Genomic DNA, 20,559 nt, shown 5'->3' with positions numbered 1-20,559 from the left:
AAGGAATGTGGGAGACTCCCCAAATATATGGAAGAAGGTACTCTGGTCAGATGAAACTAAAATTGAGCTTTTTGGCCATCAAGGAAAACGCTATGTCTGGCGCAAACCCAACACCTCTCTTCACCCCGAGAACACCATCCCACAGTGAAGCATGGTGGTGGCAGGATCATGCTGTGGGGATGGTTTTCATCAGCAGGGAATGGGAAACTGGTCAGAATTGAAGAAATGATGGAAGGCACTAAATACAGGGAAATTCTTGAGGAAAACCTGTTTCAGTCTTCCAGAGATTTGAGACTGGGACGGAGGTTCACCTTCCAGCAGGGCAATAACTCTAAGCTTACTGCTAAAGCAACACTTGAGTGGTTTAAGGGGAAACATTTAAATGTCTTAGAATGTCTTGAAAGCCCAGACCTCAATCCAATTGGGAATCTGTGGTATGACTTAAAGATTGCTCTACACCAGCGGAACCCATCCAACTTGAAAGAGCTGGAGCAGTTTTGCCTTGAAGAAAGGGCAAAATTCCCAGTGGCTATAGACTTGCAGCTGTAATTTCTGCAAAAGGTGGCTCTACAAAGTATTGACTTTGCGGGGGTTAATAGTTATGCATGCTCAAGTTCAGTTTTTTTCTCTTATTTCTTGTTTGTTTCACAATAAAAAATATGTTGCATCTTCAAAGTGGTAGGCATGTGTAAATAACATGACACAAACCCCCCCAAAAAATCTATTTTAATTCCAGGTTGTAAGGCAACAAAACAGGAAAAATGCCAAGGGGGTTGAATTCTTTCGCAAGCCACTATATTCAATTACCATCACAGCCCTAACCATAACCGCTACACAGCCAACATCATTGTCATCATATTAACATTATAGTCAACAAACTAGAACTACAAACACGTTAGTAAACCCACAATCCAATGTGTCGAATCATGCAGTTCAGCAAGCAGTTTAACAGTTACACCAGCGGGCCCTTGCGGGGGAAAAAAAGCTTACCTTGACTTAGCTATCCAACACTGCTGTTGAGGCTACTGTGGACCATCATTGCAAAACCATGTKCTTTAATCAGTTATTTGGTGGGATGTGAATATATTTAGTATAGTTTTCTAAAAAGGATAACTTTTTTAATGTTTCACTGTCATTTTTTTAGATGAAATTCAGCGAGTATGGTAGTCCTCCCCTTCCTCCTCTGAGGAGTCTCCACTGAATTGTAGTAATCATGGTCGAATTACTGGGGGTAAGCTTGGGCGGAAATAGCCACAGGATGATTTTTCAATACCGTTAATACCGTTTAAACWATTTATTCGATTTTTTTTATACATTTTAATATTTGTAGCTACTTTTTCAGTAAATACCTGCAGTCAACTTGTGCAATATATTAGGAGATAAAGCAGATCGCTTTCTTCATTTCACCTGTCCCCAGTACAGATGAGCCAGTCACATGTTTGTTTGTAAATAGCACAACGGGATAAAACGGGAGYAGGTGAGTCCAGCTGTCTATTGACAGGGGTTTTATATTTAAAGTAAAAAATGTTTGTTTGCTTAAATAAAGTGATCAGGGAAGTGCAACTATAGTTTTCCTTCACAGAAAATACATTGGTGCAACATATACAGCAGAAAACAGAATTTCAATGTTATTTGACTGGCAGCCACACAATTAAATGAGCTTACAATGAAAAAGCAAGGTATTTTTTGCTAAAACGATGCATGGCCATCATATTTCTAATGTTAATCATAGAAAGAATGTAGCCAGCTACATTTCCTAATGTTTCGCTTGAAGTTAATCTTGCATTTTACAAGAGAAAAGTAGCTACATATTAGTCAGAGCGCTGTCTGCTGATAGAATGCCCCTTTCTGAATTCTGATCCGAGTGGAGAAGTGCAACTGAAGCACAAAATGAGTCTGATGCCGAGCAGAAATTACAATAAGAAGCATTTTACATCTGAGTTCACAAAACACAGCAAAATATTTCTTATGCATTCATATTTTTTCCTGCGTGAAAAATGCAGCATTCTGCATTAAAGAGACCCCTAATTTTTACTTGTCTAAGTAAGTGGCTGAATTAATTAATAAGGTGACGTGTTAGCTTATTGTGTTAGCTTTCTGGTAATAGTGTTACCTTTCTGGATTTTTYTTGCGTTTTTTKGCGCCCCCTTGTGTACTAAGCCGGTAATACCGTATATCCCAGTATAAGAGAAGGACGGTATGCAAATCTGGATACTGCCCAACCCTACCGGGGTCCCCCATTGATTTGGCAAAATGTGTAGAATTGCAAAAAATTTGCTGTAGAACGTTTTTCTCTCCGCCACTGTGGCCCCTCATGATTTCAGATTTTTGGTGTTGCCCATCCCTGATGCAGAATGTGCAGCTTGCACCGATGTGACCAATTCAAAATGTAACTGCACAGCCAAGTCAAAGGGTCGCAAAATGTGACTAAATGGTCGCAGTCTGGAGCCCTATTCACCGTCAGCTTTTGTCCTACTGTAGTTTGGTTTAGTATCAAACAATCAGAATAGAGAAAGCCCATTAACAACACATCATTCATTTGTTGCCATCCATGCACTACTCATAAAAAATATTAAGAACTTTATTATTCAGAAACATAAAATACGGCCAAATCAAAAATCTAATCAAATTTTATGCGCCAAATACAACAGGTTACAGTGAAATGCTCACTTACAAGCCCTTACCAACAATACTTTAAGAAGTTCAAAAAAAATTGTGTTAAGTAAAGAATGTAATTTAAAATTTTAAATAACAAATAATTAAACAGCAGCAGTAAAATAACAATAGCGAGGCTATATGCAGGGGGTACCGGTACAGAGTCAATCTTTTCAGTCTCCTGAGCAGGAATAGATTTTGTCGTGCCCTCTTCACGACTGTCTTATGTTTAGACCACGATAGTTTGTTGGTGATGTGGACACTAAGGAACTTGAAGCTCTCAACCTGCTTCACTACAGCCCCGTCGATGAAAATGGGGGCGTGCTCTGTCCTCCTTTTCCTGTAGTCCACAATCATTTCCTTTGTCTTGATCACAATGAGCTAGAGGTTGTTGTCCTGGCACCACACAGCCAGGTCTCGGACCTCCTCCCTATAGACTGTCTCATCGTTGTCGGTGATCAGGCCTGGCCATGCAGTCATGAGTGAACAGGGAGTACAGGAGGGGACTGAGCACGCACACCGACACCAACATACCATCAAAAATGAGAAAAATATTGTGATTTGATATTTTTGGCCAGCTCTACTAGGAACATCATGACACACAGATCACCTGAGACCAAAAACGAAATTACATTTTGGTAAACAAACACTCCACCATCTGCCTCTGAAGCCACAGCAACCATGAATAATCATCATACAGAGAGAGGGGAGAGGGAGAGATAAAAGTGGAGAGGAGAGAGATACACAGAGAGATAGGGGAGGAAGAGAGAGAGAGGGAGAGAGAGGTAAGCGATGGGAGGGAGGAAGAGAGAGGGGGAGATAAAAGAGAAGGGGATAGATAGAGAGATAAGAGAAGGGGATACATAGATAGATGGATAGATAGAGAGAGAGCGAGGGGGAGATAAAAGAGAAGGGGTTAGATAAAGAGGGGGGAGATAAAAGAGAAGGGGATAGATGAGATAGAGAGGGGGAGAAACATGAAAGAGAGAGGAGGATAAAAGTGAAAGAGGGGGATAAAAGGAGGGAGAGAGAGAAAAAGAGATAGACACTAGCTAGCCTCAAAACACCAAGTAACTGCTCCCAAAATACAAATCAGCTTGTGTACGCTGCCACACACACACACACACACACAAAGTGAAAATAGGACAGGTAGGTGTGAATGACAGACAAGACACAGGTAGTAATAGATTACTGAAAGTGTCCTCACCCTGCATGGGCCTCTCAGGGTTTCTAAAACATGGAGAGGACAGAGTTCGGGGGGGGAAAAAAGAGCAAGAGAGTTCTCCTGCAGAAACACAATCACCACATTCACTCAACCTGAACAGTCACGCCTCACTGAGCTGGGCTGGCTAACTGTTTTCAACCAGTTTTTCCCTTTTCCTCAAACCCGTTTTTGTGAACTCATGGAGTTCTTGAAGTTAAAATAACACCAAGTGTGGTTTGGTTATAGACAATTTCTCAAAATAAAGTGCTCTTTCTTTGCCTTGATACTAGCTATATGGGCTGTATATGGTGGCACGATAATAATAGATGTGCTTACATCCGTGGGCTGAGTTGTGGTGGTGTGTGTGTGGTTTGGCTATAATTGCATGACTGGGAGGCAGCAGAAGGGAAAGCCATGTTTTCCTATGGAAACTTCTTGAATCTGTACATTCTGGAACACTACAAAAGAACCCAATGTCAGCCGAGACTGCAGCTTAGGTTTTGGGCACATGCATAAGACTGTTGAATCTAAAAAGGTCTTACTGCAGAAATGTCTCATGACAAATGAAACGGAGATGAACTGTCAGAGAGAGTGCTGCTATCATTTGTTGTTCTGTAATCAAATCAACATCTAAGATTTCATTCACGGAAACAAAACAGAGAAGAGTTGAATGTCTGACTATCAATACACATTAACTTACGTTCGGGCTGCCTCTAGGCTATATCTAAAATGGTCAATATAATATTAGCATTTTCGGACACTTGTTTTTGGCATTTTGAAGGGCATGCAAAAAAGGCCACTGTACTGAATTGACACACAGCTCTTCAATAAAACATCAGTGAACTGAAAGGTCAATGGAAGAATCAACGTAAGAAGCTGGCTAGCTATGGGTGGACCATAAAGTCAAGTCATCGTCTAGCTCTGAGTAGCTCTTTCATGGTGCAGGGCTGAGAAGGGCTTACCGTGTGTGTGTGTGTGTGTGTGTGTGTGTGTGTGTGTGTGTGTGTGTGTGTGTGTGTGTGTGTAAGCCCTGAATAAGCACTCTGACTACCCCGGCAGCCCAGTATTTACCCTACTTCCACCCAGCCACGGCAGTGGGAGGAGGGCTTTTACGTAACAAAGCGTGCCTTTTCAATTCCGCTGCCCATTGACTGCTCTGGAAGACAGGGCAGCCTTGTGAGGCCCACTGGACAAGAAGGAAATAGGTAGGGTTGGTCGGTATCCAATGTTCATATGGTCCTTCTCTCATCCCGGGATTTACGGTATTACCGGCTTAGTATACAAGGGGGCGCCATGCACTGTCAACTGTGRGACCGTATACTGTATAGACAGGTGTGTGCCTTTCCAAATCATGTTCAATCAATTGAATTTACCACAGGTGGCCTCCAATCAAGTTGTAGAAACATTCAAGGATGATCAATGGAAACAGGATGCATCTGAGCTCAATTCCGAGTAAAGGTATTTCAGTTTTTTTTATTTTATAAATTTGATAACATTTCTAAAAACCTGTTTTTGCTTTGTCATTATGGGGTATTCTGTGTAGATAGATGAGTGGGGAAAAAATGTAATAAGGTATTTTTTTGTTCAATTTTTACACATTTGCAATAAAAAAATAAAAATACAAGTTTTTGTTTTGTTATCATGGGGTATTGTGTGTAGATTGATGAAGGCAAAAAAATTACTTAATCCATTTTAGAATAAGCCTATGACGTAACAAAATGTGGAAAAAGTCAAGGAGTCTGAATACTTCCCGAAGGCACTGTAGGTAGGAACTACCGAATGTCATTTCTGGTGAGTTTGGACATTTACAAGCAAATGTGAAGGAGAGACATTGTGCAAATGAACAAAGTTTTGGATGCATGTTTGTCTACAGGAACAACATTATTGTCTCTGGAGCAGCATGTGTACACGCTGTAGCTGTGTGGAGTCAGGAGTCGCTAGGGCAACAGGCCAGCTCGGGGAAGAGGGGGAAGGAGAAAATGAACCGAGGAAAAGAAAGAAACTCAAGGAAATCAAGATAGCAGTGGCAGCTGTACATATAACTAATCCAAAGGGCTTGACTTCTCAAATATGGCAGAAAGCTAACACAATATGATGCCCCGTCAACGTATTAATTCAGCCACTTACTTAGATAACTAACAAGTTAAATTTACAGGTCGTGTTCATGCAGAATTCTGCATTTTTCACACCTCTGTGTGAAATGATAAAACATGATAAAACAGAAAGAAATATCTTGCTGCGTTTCATAAACGCAGATCTAAAATGCTTCTTATTGTATTTCTGCTCAGCATCAGACTAATTTTGTGCTCCGACTGATGTGTAGCTACTTTTCTCCGGTACTTTTCTTTTCACTTTGTAGCCAGCCTACTTTTCTTGCTAAAATGCAACATTAACTTTAAGCAAAACATTAGGAAATGTAACTAGCTATATTTTTTCTATGATAAACATTATAAATATGATGGTCGTGCAAAAAAATAACTTGCTTCTTCATTGTAAGCTCATTTACTCTGCCAGCCAAATAGCGTTGCACTTCTGTTGTCATCTGATGAAAATTAAGCTATTTTCTGCCGAATGTGTTGCACCAATTTATTTTCTGTGAAGGAAAACTATAGTTGCACGTCCCTGATCACTCTACTGAAATAAAAAAAACACTTGACTTTCAATATAAAACATGACCCCTCTCAATACACACCTGCTCCCCCTTTCTCCTGTTGTGCTATTTACAAACAAATAGGTGACTGGCTCAACTGTTCTGGTGAACTATGGTAACATGCTGACTAGACCGCAGGCTCGCGTGTGTCCGTGTTCGCGCAAGTTGATTTTGTCCCCCCACACCAGACGCGATCAGGACACGCAGGTTGAAATATCAAAACAAACTCTGAACTAATTATATTAATTTGGGGACAGGTCAAAAAGTATTAAACATTTATGGCAATTTATCTCGCTAAGTTGCTGTTGCTAGCTAATTTGTCCTGGGATATAAACATTGGGTTATTATTTTACCCGAAATGCACAAGGTCCTCTATTCTGACAATTAATCTACAGATTAAACGGTCAACCGAGTTCAAATCTAGGAATCTCTCCTCCTTCAGGCTTCTTCTTCTTTGGACTTTATATGGGGGTTGGCAACCAACTTTAAGGTGCATTACCACAACCGACTGGACTGGAGTGTGGACCTCAGTTCATCTTTCAATCACCCACGTGGGTATATGCTCCTAAAAACCAATGAGGAGATGGGAGAGGCAGGACTTGCAGGGCGTCGAGCGTCACAAATAGAACCAAGTTCTATTTTAGCGCCTAGCTACACAGACGCTCATTGATGCGCGCGAGCAGTGTGGGTGAAATGATTGAATAACATGTATGTTAAAATTTATTTTGCAACACTCGCTCACGAGACACGAGCGGTGTGGTCAGCATGTAAGCTTCATAATGATAAATAATGTGACAGGTGAAATGGAGAACATGATCTGCTTTATCTACTAAGGTATTGCAAAAGTTGACTAGTAGTTTCAACGGTGTTGACAGTATTGAAAAACCATCCAGTGGCTATGTCCAAATATCCCAGCATACGGTATACCGCCCAAGCCTAGAAATAGGTGAGAGGAAACTGGCAGCAACACAGCAGCCCTTCCTCTCTATCCATCTTTCCTTCTCTCAGTCTCTCCTTATTTGTGGAGGACAGGCTCACAGTAACGGATGGAACAGAATAAATGGAATGTTAATCTAACTCATCAAACACATGTGTTTCATGTGTTTGATACCATTCCATTGACTCCATTCTGCCATTATTATGCGCCATCGTCCTCTCAGCAGCCTCCTGTGATACACTCGTATCCTGTGGACCGGTTCGTACATAAAACATTCTTCATTCAGGCTGCAAAGGCGTTGATTTTTTTTTAGATTTTTTTAAAAATATGCGTACTTTCTTTATGAAACAACATTTTACACCATTTACGTCATTTACATTTACGTCATTTAGCAGACGCTCTTATCCAGAGCGACTTACAAATTGGAAAGTTCATACATATTCATCCTGGTCCCCCCGTGGGGAATGAACCCACAACCCTGGCGTTGCAAGCGCCATGCTCTACCAACTGAGCCACACGGGACCGTGGGTACACCACCATGCTACTTTACACCATGCTACCATCACCATGACTCATGCTAATTCCTGACATTGTGTACAGCATTCAGACCAAGGGTAAACAACAGACTGCTGCAACCTGATTGTCTGAACGCAACATCCGGGACTAGCATTTAGCCACTAACCAGACCAGACAGACCGGACCGGACACGTCGCGTGCGCGAGCGTCGCAAAATACATTTTGAAATCCATGTTATTCAATTATTGCGCCAACGAGCGTCTGCGTTACCAAGGGCTAAAATAGAAGTCAGTCCTATTTCTGACGCAGATCGAGCTGAAAGTCCTGCCTCTCCCATCTCCTCATTGGTTTATAGAAGCAGGTACCCACGTGCCATCTCCTCGTTGGTTATACCCACGTGGGTGATTGAAAGACGAACTGTATTGCCATTGTCGTGGTAATACTATGAAAGTGTAGATGAGATCACCATATAAGTTCAAAGATGAACATGCCTGGAAGGAGGAGAGATGACTAGAAAGATTCGGTTGGCCATTTTATGTGTGGATTAATTTGTCGGAGTAGAGGACCTTGTGCAGTTTATGTAAAATAACAACTCAATGTTTATATCCCAGGACAAATTAGCTAGCAAGTGCAAGCTAACTAGATAAATTGCCATACATGTTTAATGCTTTTCGACCTGTCCCCAAATTAATGTCATTGGTTCAGAGTTTGTTTTGATATTTGTGATCGGGTTTGGTGTAGGGGGACAAATAAATGTATGCACGATGGCACACGCGCGCAGCAGGTTTGGGTTCCGTGTTAAATGGTGATGGAAAATGGTGTTTCATAAAGAAAGTTTTTTTTAAATTATCCACCATCTCCTCATTAAATCAAGGTAAGGAGGAAATCGACACCTTTGCAGCCTAAAATGAGAATGTTTTATGTAGTACCTGTCCACGGGGGATAGGGGTGTATAGCTGGCTGCATACGTTCCCTTTGGGCAGTACAATGAAACTGCTCAATATCACCACCTGCCTGCCTTTTGGTTCAAGCCTAGATTAAAACAAAAACAAAGAGGCACTCACACAACCCAAATTCCAGTGATGGTCAAGGCAGGCAGACTGACAGGTAGTATCGCCCAAAAAGACATGTCCACTCCCCGTCCTGTCCCTCCGCTTCGGGAATCCGTCTTCTTCTTTCTCCTCGTCCTTGGCCAAACTTGCACTCTCCTCTCATGAACTACCATTTAACTCAAGGTAACTGGCAGCTGCATCTCAGCCGATTTGTTCGTGACTTTGGCCCCAAGTTGGGAGCGAGGAAAGGGAGAGAGTAAAGCGCGACGTGTCCCGTCTAGAAAGAGGAAAAATGTATAAATACTCATCATCATGATCAGGTCCGAACAGTTAGCTATTTTAGCCGCCTGGTTTAGTGTAAACACACCAGATGATCAGCTTTTTGACACTTTCGCAGCAAAATGGCAGAATTTTATGTGCAACATTTGCATAGCTTCAGTTAGAGGTTTGATGCTGAATTCCCTAGATATAAACTCTAGCAAATTGTTACAGGAAATAAAGATAAGATACATTGGCAGTATATCACTTTTTCCCTTTTCGATTAGAATCAAGTTTTTCGCTCTCACCTTTTGTTTCTTCTTGCTCGTCTGAGCGCCTTCAGCTAGCTGCAACACCTCTGTCAAAAGACAATCCAATGATTGTCACCTTTTAACGAGGCAAATCTCCGGTGTTTCTCACGAAAAACTAAGGTCAGTTAATTCAACGATGCAGTTGCAATAGTCCATCAAATATTTGGGTCGTTTTAAGTCCTCCTTGTCCGTTTTTCTTCTTTGAATGGGACAATTTGTTTTTTTCTAAGGGCACAGACAGTGTGTGGCGGGGTCAAAAAGCATCAAAGCGATCCAGCCAGCTGTTGAGCTGGACTCCTCCCACAGACGCGAGATTGAGTGGATTCAATTTAACTCACCAATGTGCGCCGGTTGGAGTGGATGTGCAGAAAATGACTGGAAATCCAACGGCCATAAAGGACGAACTCCGGTCGCGTGAACTAAATCAAGTGCAACTATGGGTTTTCTCGCGCCTCCAATGCGTTGACGTTCCAGCCTGCATTTTCTCTCTTGGGGAAAGTAATTAGACCTATTTGCTTTGTTTGTTTGTTGTTCCTAATTTTTTGTTTGTTTGTTGTTCCTAATATTTTACTCAATCATATTGTAATGAAACAGCACACGCATGGTCGTTACAATATTATTATCATTACTCTTGGAATGACATTGTTGTTACTCAGTGTATTAACTAGACCTAAATCCCAATTACCCTGTTGGGCATGCATGCCTTGGGATAAATATTCTTGATACCATGGTGTGTCTCAATAGTCTGACCCCCTCTCATCATCTGCTTTCAGTCCAATATTTTGAAGGAAAGGAGACCTTCAGGTCAAACCAAATAGGTAGCAGGAAATAAGCATGCCTTGGGATAAATATTCTTGATACCATGGTGTGTCTCAATAGTCTGACCCCCTCTCATCATCTGCTTTCAGTCCAATATTTTGAAGGAAAGGAGACCTTCAGGTCAAACCAAATAGGTAGCAGGAAATAAGCATAGCATACTAGATGTTGCACAGCTGTATCATGTACATTACATCTAAATCCGTAGGGAATCCATTTTAACACATTCATCCATCATCAATATGACTAGGTTGAAAACTAGCTCTCAGGAATCCAAGAGGCCATACCCATTCGAACCATTGACCACAGCACGGCCGATGTTTGCCTGGGGACCATATGGGTGAAGATTTTCTGGAACTCAACTTGCTGTTGCTAAAAATATGGAGATTTCTGTGCATGCGAGATCCACTAGCCTACCTCCTTTCAGCTGCTCCACTTGTACACAAAACAATTTGAACAAACATAGTTATTTGTCTGTTGAAACAGTAGGCTATTGCAAACATAAGCACGACACAAACAGGTTGTCTAGCAATTTCATGTTATTTTTTCAGGAGGTTAGTTACATGCAGTTATTTAGGCAAGCTACTGTATATCAAACAAGCAAGACACACATAGAAAAAAACGCTCATTGTTTTTGCTGCAATGCAATTTGTAGACTGCGTCTAGCTTGTGCTACGGCAATATCCATTACAACAGACTTAGAAGGTTGTAGCCTTCATATACACTTAGTGTACAAAACATGATGAGCACCTGCTCTTTCCATGACATAGACTGACCAGGTGAATCCAGGTGAAAGCTATGATCCCTTATTGATCAGTGTCAATGAAGGAGAGGAGACAGGTTAAAGAAGGATTTTTAAGCCTTGAGACAATTGAGACATGGATTGTGTATGTGTGCCATTCAGAGGGTTAATGGGCAAGACAAAATATTTAAGTGCCTAGGTTTTTCATACTCAACGCTGCTGGGTTTTTCATGCTCAACAGTTTCCTATGTGTATTAAGAATGGTCCACCACCACCCAAAGGATATCCAGCCAACTTGATACAGCTTTGGGAAGCATTGGAGTCAACATTGGCCARCATCCCTGTGGAATGCTTTCGACACCTTGTAGAGTCCATGCCCCAATGAATTGAGGTTGTTCTGGGGGGGATACTTAGTTTCCAGAGGGCGGGGGTGAAAATTCTGTCCTATTAGAGTTCGCCAGCTTGTAGTCCTAAAACCCAGAGATGAGTTATCTCTGGTTCGTTCAGCCATTCCTATTGGGAAAATTAATAGGGAAAGAGGTTAACACAGGTTAGCACAGGCTTAGGTATTCATAACTGGTTGTCTGCGTGGATGGTCCTATTAGAGTTCGCCAGCTTGTAGTCCTAAAACCCAGAAATGAGTTATCTCTGGTTCGTTCAGACATTCCTATTGGGAAAATTAATAGGGAAAGAGGTTAACACAGGTTAACACAGGCTTAGGAGATCTTATATGTTTTGTTCTGAGATCATATCAATTAGTTAACATGACCTTTATGAATTATGAAGCCTTTACTGTATGTGCTTTTTTTGTTACATAAATGCTTCAAAATTCACAAAAAGTAACATTAGCTGATGAAGATTATATCATAGAACGAAACGTATAAGATCTCCTAAACCTGTGTTTACCATAGACCTTATTTTCGGCGTTTATCCAAAAACCCTAGTTTGTTAGTGCCTACAAAAAGATCGGAGTTAGTGCCTACTATTGCTCTCTATGTAGGCAGGAATTTGAGACAATATATCCACAGGAAACATAGCTGCAGGAAGTGAGGGTGCTGCAGCACCCCCTGAAAATTTTGAATAAAAATATATATTATACACATTTTTAACACATTTTTGCTTCATGTGATAGTTGGTTTAATTAATAATACTTTCCTGCGGATATAGTCTCAAATTCCTGTCCATATAAGGACCAACCACGCAGACAACCGGTAGAGTAAGTTCAAATGTAATTTTATTCAACATTCTGGCTTGTGGAGGACCTGAGAGGACCATTTCAAGAATCAAATTTAGAAATTCACCTGTCTGGTCCCCACTCCCCAAGCAAGGCCAATGTGTACAAAAGTCCTGACCAATGTTCCTTCTGCGCTGCACACGTGCGCCACGCACCTCATCCAGGTCTGCTGCGCATAATAAATGCATGGTATGCAGAAACACAAGTGATTGAATGTCACTGAGTTCGCCCCATTAGTTTGCACTATATAATCAACTTTTTTCTGTGATCGAATCAACATTATATCAGTCCCTTTTCAATGCAACAAAACAAAACAAATCCAACTTTGTAAGACTGAGTCTATGATTTTGTTATAGGCAAAGCCAGAGCACAATGGAGTAGAATTCTATTGGCGGGGGTAGCCCACCAGCGGTCTTTCAATCATCTGTGAGTGAATGAGCTTTTCAGATCAGAGCACAGAAGTGTGCACATTTGTTGATATTCTTTGTTAGTTRGCCAGTTATTAGCCCCCTTAAAAATAAGTATAAGCCAGTAATGGGGAGTTACCTCTTCCTACAAGAGCACAAAACATGCAGGCTYCATTTCAAGCTGTCTTTGAAAAGCCAGTCAGGTAAAACGCTTGTCTTAATTAAAGGGGCAGTTTTGTATTTTTAGACAGGCTTGAATTTGCAAATAAGCCAATAGGCACAGTATGGTATGGTAATAATAATTAATTGTATTTTGTAAAGTGTTTTCTTGCATCATACAATACAATACAATGCAATTTACAGTCACCTATTTGGCCCATGGTGTTGCAGACCAATTAAAATTGTATGTCAAACCCTTCATAATGTAGAAACTTATTTTTTAAAGTCTCATGCAATGTAGGCCTACATTGAGCAACACATATAGGCTACTGAAACCTATATCATAGAAATCAAAAGCTATTTCCATGTGAAAATGTTTGGGATTTGCTCCATTGGTTTTGTTGGTCTACACTACTTACTGCTCAAATAGCCACCAATGTCAGTGGTTAATTTGAGCCAACAGGATCCGGGCACCTCTCAGATTTGACTTTATTTGTTCCGGCACCTATTTGCCCGCATCCGGTACCTCTCGCGGCATGACTTATTCATTGTTTCCCTGTTCGAACTGTAGACATTCTAATAAAAGTGATCAGCGTTAAATCAAGTTGCCTTCTCGTTATTTCTCCCGCCCCCCAGAAAGACCATAATGTAAAAGCACGGTGATCCTTCTGTGTAATCATCCTATCCTGCCACACTGATTCCAGACCTGCTTTCTTCTTTGTACATAGAGGTTATGGGGAGGGCCAGTGGGGTAAGTAACTGATCTTGACACAGGTCTTGTTAGTCGTGGTCAGCTAGTGAAGAGTTCCCTACGTAATCATGTTAGCCTAGGCTAGTCATCTCCCTATTGAATTTGAATTGTGGAAAAGCAGAATAAAAAATGGATAAGAAAAGGCAATCGAGTTGGATTATATTTTCAAGTCCAAAAATCCAGAGAGAGATGGTGAAACAAACCCAGAACGAGTCAGATAGCTGTCAGTGCCTGAGGAGAGGAGTGAGGGGGAAACTGTTCCTGATGGCGATGCCTTACCTAGCAGCACTGCTAGAAACGACTGGAGGGATTAAACTAGCAAAAGAGTGGCTATAGTAAATCACCATCCTATGCCTCAGATGTAAAAAAAAAAAAATCAATAAAATAAAAAATAAAGAGCCCTCAGAAAAATGTTTTTTGAACATGCCCGCCCAAACCAAGGCGCATTTGGTGGGAGCAAGTCTTATAGACAAGGTTAAAGAGGACACCCAGGTTATAGTTAACACTCAAAATGAAAAAATAGACACTACAGCCAGTCTTCAGAACAGCCTTAGAAGGAGACTAAACGACACAGCCACAGGCCCGCTCATGGCTTTGAGCAAGAAATTGGCTCTCAGGAGTTAAATGGACTTGACATGGGGAGAGTCATTGTGGGAGGTTTTGAAAACTAAGGTAGGACATTTTTTTTATTTTACAAACTTGTTCGGTACTGTGAAGATAATCTAAATATGTGCTTTATATTATCACATAGGTAGGAGGCCTATATATTCTCATATGTGTGTTCTGCTGTAGCCTTCATTGATTTATTTTATTTGAAGTTATATTCCGATATTGTGATATTTGTTCTACTGCTACATTGATGTCTTGAAAATTATATGAAATTCAGGTCTTGTAAGCCCCACTGTCACGACCGTCGTTCAAGGAAGGCCAAGGTGCAGCGTCGTGAGCGTACATTTTATTTGATTGGTAAAATGTCGCCAACAAAACAAGAAATAACAAAAACGACCGTGAAGCTACAAGGGCTATAGTGCCCCTAACAAAGACAACTTCCCACAATGACAAAAGAGGAAAAGGCTGCCTAAGTATGATTCCCAATCAGAGACAACGATAGACAGCTGTCCCTGATTGAGAACCATACCCAGCCAACACATAGAAATACAAAAACATAGAAATCAAAACATAGAATGCTCACCCCAAATCACACCATGACCAAACCAAAATAGAGACATAAAAAGGCTCTCTAAGGTCAGGGCGTGACACCCACAGCTGAGTATGTGTGCATTAGTGGAGGCTCCTCCCCAGAGGAAGGGGAGGACCATCCTCCTCAGTGAATTTCATCAAGAAATGAAATTGTAAAACATTTTAAAAGTTATCCTTTTCAGATAAAACTATACTAAATATAATCACGTCACAAAATAACTGATTAAAACACACAATTTTGCAAAGAAGGTCTACAGTAGCCTAAACAGCACCAGGGTAGCACCATGGTGTAGCACCGTGGTGAAGACAGCTAACTTCCGTCCTCCTTTGGGTACATTGACTTCAATACAAAACCTAGGAGGCTCATGGTTCTCACCCCCTTCCATAGACTTACACAGTAATTATGACAACTTCCGGAGGACGTCCTCCAGCCTATCAGAACTCTTGCAACATGAACTGACATGTTGTCCACCCAATCAAAGGATCAGAGAATTAATCTAGTACTGAAAGCTACAGCTAGCTAGCACTGCATTGTATAAAATGTGGTGAGTAGTTGACTCAAAGAGAGAGAAAGGCAATACTTGAACAGTTTTGAACAAATTAATTTATACCAAAATGAAGGAGAAGCAGAGAGAAATAGAGAGATCTCTTTTTTTCACTTTCAGTCTCACTTACTTAGCTAGCAAATGCAGCTAGCCAGTTTAGTCTACTGAAACACCCTGCTCAAACAGAGGGATGCTATGTTAGCTAGCTCGCTGCGACTTTCCAACACAACACTGGAACTCTCCCAAGTCAAGGTAAGCTTTTGGTATGACTAATTTATTGCCACCTGGGCCCACCGGTGTAACTGCTTACTGACTGTACTGTATGATTGTAGCAGGTTTACTAATGTAGCGGGTTTACTTCTATTAGCTATGCTGACTATTATGACGTTACTTTAGCTAATATGGTGACAACGATGTAGGCTGTTTGTAGAGGTTTGGCTTGGAAAGGTTTTTTCGCCTGGTCACAAACATTTTTGTGCATTGAAGTCCAAAGCGAAGGGAAGAGAATGAATACAACGTGGCTGTCATAAGAGTGAACACTGTTTACGCGTGATCAGGGGTGTATTCATTCTGCCGATATTGTTGAATAACGTTTCTTAAACGGAAGCAAATGGAACAAAACAGGGATAAACATACTTGAATTTGTCCAATAGAAACTCTTGTTTGCAACTGTTGGACTAATGATTACACCCTATGTCAGGTGGATGCAGGCAAGAGTGTGCAAATCGGTATTGAATGTCACCGTCTGTTGTAGCAACCTCATGATGGGTATAGGGAAAATTTGAGTATCATGTAGCAGCCTAAACCTATGCTGTTACATTGAACTGGGTGAATGGAATATGAATGAGAGTCATCCAATATGCTGTAATAGAAAAAAGGCCATGTTCAAGAAAAAAATAATCTTCCCTCATCTTAAACGAAACTGACCGCCACTGGCGGGTGTTCTGCAGTGTCGTCAAAAAAATGTTGGTGTACATTGATGTCTAGAAAATTAGGCTATAAGAAATTCGGACTTGTGTAAGCCCCACAGCTATAATCAAGTATGTCGGCATAATTGCTCAGTGCCCCAAACAATTCGAGGGAACATTATTAACTATTAATAATCCTTGCGTGTTAAACGGGCTTGGAAACCTAAGAAACTCTACTTTATTATCACCCTGAAATAATTTTACAATTACAAAAGATACACTTACTGTACACTATTCGAACACAGATTCCTAAAGAGGTATATTATTTTGCATTGCAAGTTTACCTGAACTAGCACGTTTTGAGCTAATAGAAACTCAGGAGTGAACATGAAAAAACGTTGACTCGAAGCTGTGTTACACATAAAAAAAAATGGAAATCAGTGGTAAAACAGCTAACAGTAAAGCCGTCTGCGTACATAGGTTTGGCTGGCACATAGCAGAACTGGGCTAGGCCAACCGAACGAGTGTGCTTGCATACTACCTTAAAAGACGTTCGCCTGRAAAACGAGAAGAAAACGGCAATATTACTGTCCCTATTGAGAGGGCATAGCAATAAGTACACTTCCCCAAAATACGCCTTAAGTGTGTATTTTGTAGTAGTAAAGGTTTCCAAAACCGTATCACAATCAAGGATAAAAAAAAACATGTTAGATACAAGTTTGGATTAATACCCCTCAGCTAATCAAAATAATCAAAATCAAGAGACAATGATTCCAAATGCAATGTCATAATGCATTTGGGAGTCAAAGGAAAAGGTTGAAAACGTCTTCATACTGCCACCTAGTGCTTTGAAACCTCATTGTTTCCCAAATTATGAAGGAAAAACTGGTGTTTTGCTTGATACCAAACCTTAACTGGTGTCATGTGTGTAACATATCATACTGTAATGACCTGGCTAGATCATGAAGGAACAATTGTCCAGACAGAGGGTTGAGCTTACGGATTTACGGTTTATTAACCCAACTTCACACAGGCTACTGTTTGGCAGTAGCACACCCCAAATAAACGAAGGATACCCAATAAAACAACCGTGACCTTCTCTTGTAAAGGCCAGACGTAAGAGAGAGAACAATGGCTTAACCTGGTCTTAACTTCCAATGCTCCATCCCACCAAGTCAGAACCGTATGATAAATAAAAGGGGCATATAAGCAGATAATGAAAGCTCTTACAATGTTTGATGGTTACATTTCTCAAAAACAGGTTATAGGCTACATGTGTACCACCAAGTCAGAACAGTAGACGAAATGAAGAGGTGAAAATAGAGCAAATTATTAGGGTGAGGCACATGGGCTACTAACAGCTTACTACACAACATACTCTTAGCATTACTTTCTAAGCTACAGTAAACATATCTCCCAGGCAAATTACATGATTTATGCAGCAGCATACAAGACATTTTTGGACTCACCTTGTTGTGCTGTGCTCACTTGAACAGGAAGGTGGCGTGGGGGTCCTTCGTGGGCAAATTTTGTTATCAAACTTTGTCATCAAAGTCTGGCATTCTCTGGATTTATGGTGCTTTCGAGACAACTGGGAGCTCGAAGACAAAAAGGTTGAATCATGATGACATCAGTGATCTTCAGGTCGTAGCTCTAGAAAGAGGCCTGAGTTCCCGATTTACAATTCCGAGTTGGATGAAAGTTCAAAACGTATTTTCCCAGTCATAGCTTGTTTTTCCCGAGTTCCCAGTTGTCTTGAACTCACTAAAGTCAGATTTTGCAGTTCCAAGTTAACAGTTGTTTTGAGCGTGGCACAAATCATGCTTCATTGACAGCATGACCAATGTTGAATGTTTATCATTTTAAACTAGGAAAAGAGACCCTTAATCTTAGACTTGTGACCACATAGCCATTCCACTGAATAGCAGGCTAATGATTTCTCTGCAATGCTTGCAGTTAGCTATTGATTCCTTCCAAACCATTGTTGCAATTTGCAATTTCTAACTTGTTGTGTAATGTTTATGTCCAATGGCCGATGAGCACRTATACGTTTTGTCTATAATTTCTCTTCATTATTTCTCTTCATATGACAAGAGTTAAAAAGTATTTGCCAGTAGATTGTCGACTTGATTCATGATGATGACTGCTAGCTAAGATTTTGAAAGTATGATGTTGACATGATCAGTCCAATCACAGCTACTGTAGATATAACGTGATTTGACATATTTTTGTCTGTGGCCAATGACCTTGAGCCTTCTTGGATGGGCACTTCTAATGTAACYCTATGGCAGCATCCAAGGGGCTTTAATTATTTAGCTCTACCCTTAGACTTGGCAGTGACGTAGTGTCCCCATGAGTGTCAAAACACTGAGCCAATCATGGCACAACGCTCCACCACCACAGAAAGCACTGAGCTAGGCTGAAACACCTGCATTTTGGTGCTGCTTTACTCAAGAAAACAAAAAGAGACCATGTTTGTATGCGACTTAATTAACTAAATTATATATATATATATTTTTTTTTTACATCGTTTGCAAACTGATATGTGACACGTATTAATGCCAAAATAGCATGCAAAACAGGTGGGTTTTTGCACAAAATGTGGGGCACAAAACAGGTGGGTCTCTGCCCTGAATGACGGGTCGCCAGTGGATGGGAGACCAAAGGGTAGCTTTAGATAGATACATTCTCTAGTCAGAGGTGCTGCCCAGCCTATAGTTTTTTTTCTGATAGTGGCTATAAAGTTGAAAATCTGACTTGTATTAAAGGTACAAATTCAACATATTTGTCTATGTTGAAATTTAGTTACCATGATGACATAATCCTGTGGTTGAAATTTCACTCTCAAAAACAACAGTTTATGATGATAATTTTTTTTCAAATCCAATGTAAAATGCTGGATCCATGGATATTTACAAGATGTTAACGAACACTGACATATAGATTAAGAATTCCAAAATAACCAAATGGCCCATATGCAGACACTAAGACCGACTTCTAAGGTAGAGCACCTTAGACAGAGTGCCTATAACTTTGACAAAGCATCAATAACTCCTCACACAGCTGAGTTAAAGAGAGCACTGTGACTTCTCAATTCCCCTGAAATTACAAACCTGAACGGGTTAAAAACCCAACCCCTAACACTGGGCCAATTCAATATGCACCTAAACAGGCTATTTCATAAATTCCTTCACAATCAATAGCCTACTTCTCATAGTTATCATATCAATGGCGAATATATAATACATTTCAACATATCACAGCATAATAATGCATAAACATTYGACAAATAAATATTAGGCAAACACACCTCAAGTAGAACATTCTAATTACTCARCCCTCATCTGCTGGATAACTAGGTGGACGTGACCAGCCGCAATCTCTGATCAGAGACCCATCTGTTTTGAGCCCCACATTTGCATGTTATTTTGGCATTAATATGTGTCACAAATCAGTTTGCAAACAATGTAAATATATATATATATATAACTGAGTTAATAAGGCCGCATACAAACATGGTCTTTTTTTGTAATTCAGCGATATTGAAATCAATGTCATTTCCTATTTTTCCTAGTCATTTTTTTCCTAGTCATTTTTGACTCAATATATTTAATAATGTTTAACAACATGTGCTTAATGATATGCCAAGTCTTGATTTACATTGACATTTTAGTCATTWTAGGGTAGGCTAAGCATTAGAATAAGCCGTCACAATATTTGCAGCCGTAGGTGATAATATCTTTCAAGGAGCTGAGCCTTTGTCAGTATTGTGGAATAATTATAATTTTAAGGTAAAATTAGACTTTCTTTCCATACTATCAGTATCGACTGTAGGCCTATGCCTCAATGATGTACTTAAAGTCAGGGAACATTCTCTCTGCATGGTCTTTTGGGAAATGTTACAGCTTCGGCCTTTTTTGCAACAAAGCATCATTCAAACGTTCGTAAGCCTAAATTCCTTTGCTATCGGGAAACCCGGCCCAGGTCATTTGGTTCTTATATTAGATGAAGAACATTGATAACACATTAATCTGTTGTACAAATAAAGAAAATATCTGACATTATATTCCCATTTGAACTTTGCTGTGCTTTTAAACGGTTAAAAGCGCAGTGATAGACATTTGGGTGACAAACTAAACCAAAAATGTAATTGTTTTTCTATTGGAATTTGGTTGTGCTTTTAGATGGTTGAAAGCATAGTGATAACACATTGG

General features: G+C 40.4%; 1 protein-coding gene across 1 annotated transcript in view; it reads right to left on the bottom strand.

The window, feature by feature from the left end:
* The window catches only part of LOC111978658 (transmembrane protein 150A), a 101,457-nt gene extending 91,466 nt beyond the window's left edge, over nucleotides 1-9,991 (bottom strand). Inside the window, exons 1-2 of the mRNA XM_024008848.2 lie at nucleotides 9,581-9,991; nucleotides 9,027-9,291 (exon numbers count right to left, since the gene is read on the bottom strand). Coding sequence (XP_023864616.1) covers nucleotides 9,027-9,187 — 161 coding nt within the window. The 5' untranslated portion in view covers nucleotides 9,188-9,291; nucleotides 9,581-9,991. The remainder of the gene's footprint in view (nucleotides 1-9,026; nucleotides 9,292-9,580) is intronic.
* Nucleotides 9,992-20,559: the final 10,568 nt, after the last annotated feature.

The sequence above is a fragment of the Salvelinus sp. IW2-2015 genome, linkage group LG18, assembly GCF_002910315.2.
Source record: "Salvelinus sp. IW2-2015 linkage group LG18, ASM291031v2, whole genome shotgun sequence".
Taxonomy (NCBI): Eukaryota; Metazoa; Chordata; class Actinopteri; order Salmoniformes; family Salmonidae; genus Salvelinus; species Salvelinus sp. IW2-2015.
The sequence above is the reverse complement of the archived record's forward strand: the minus strand, read 5'-3'. Positions and strand labels throughout refer to the sequence as shown.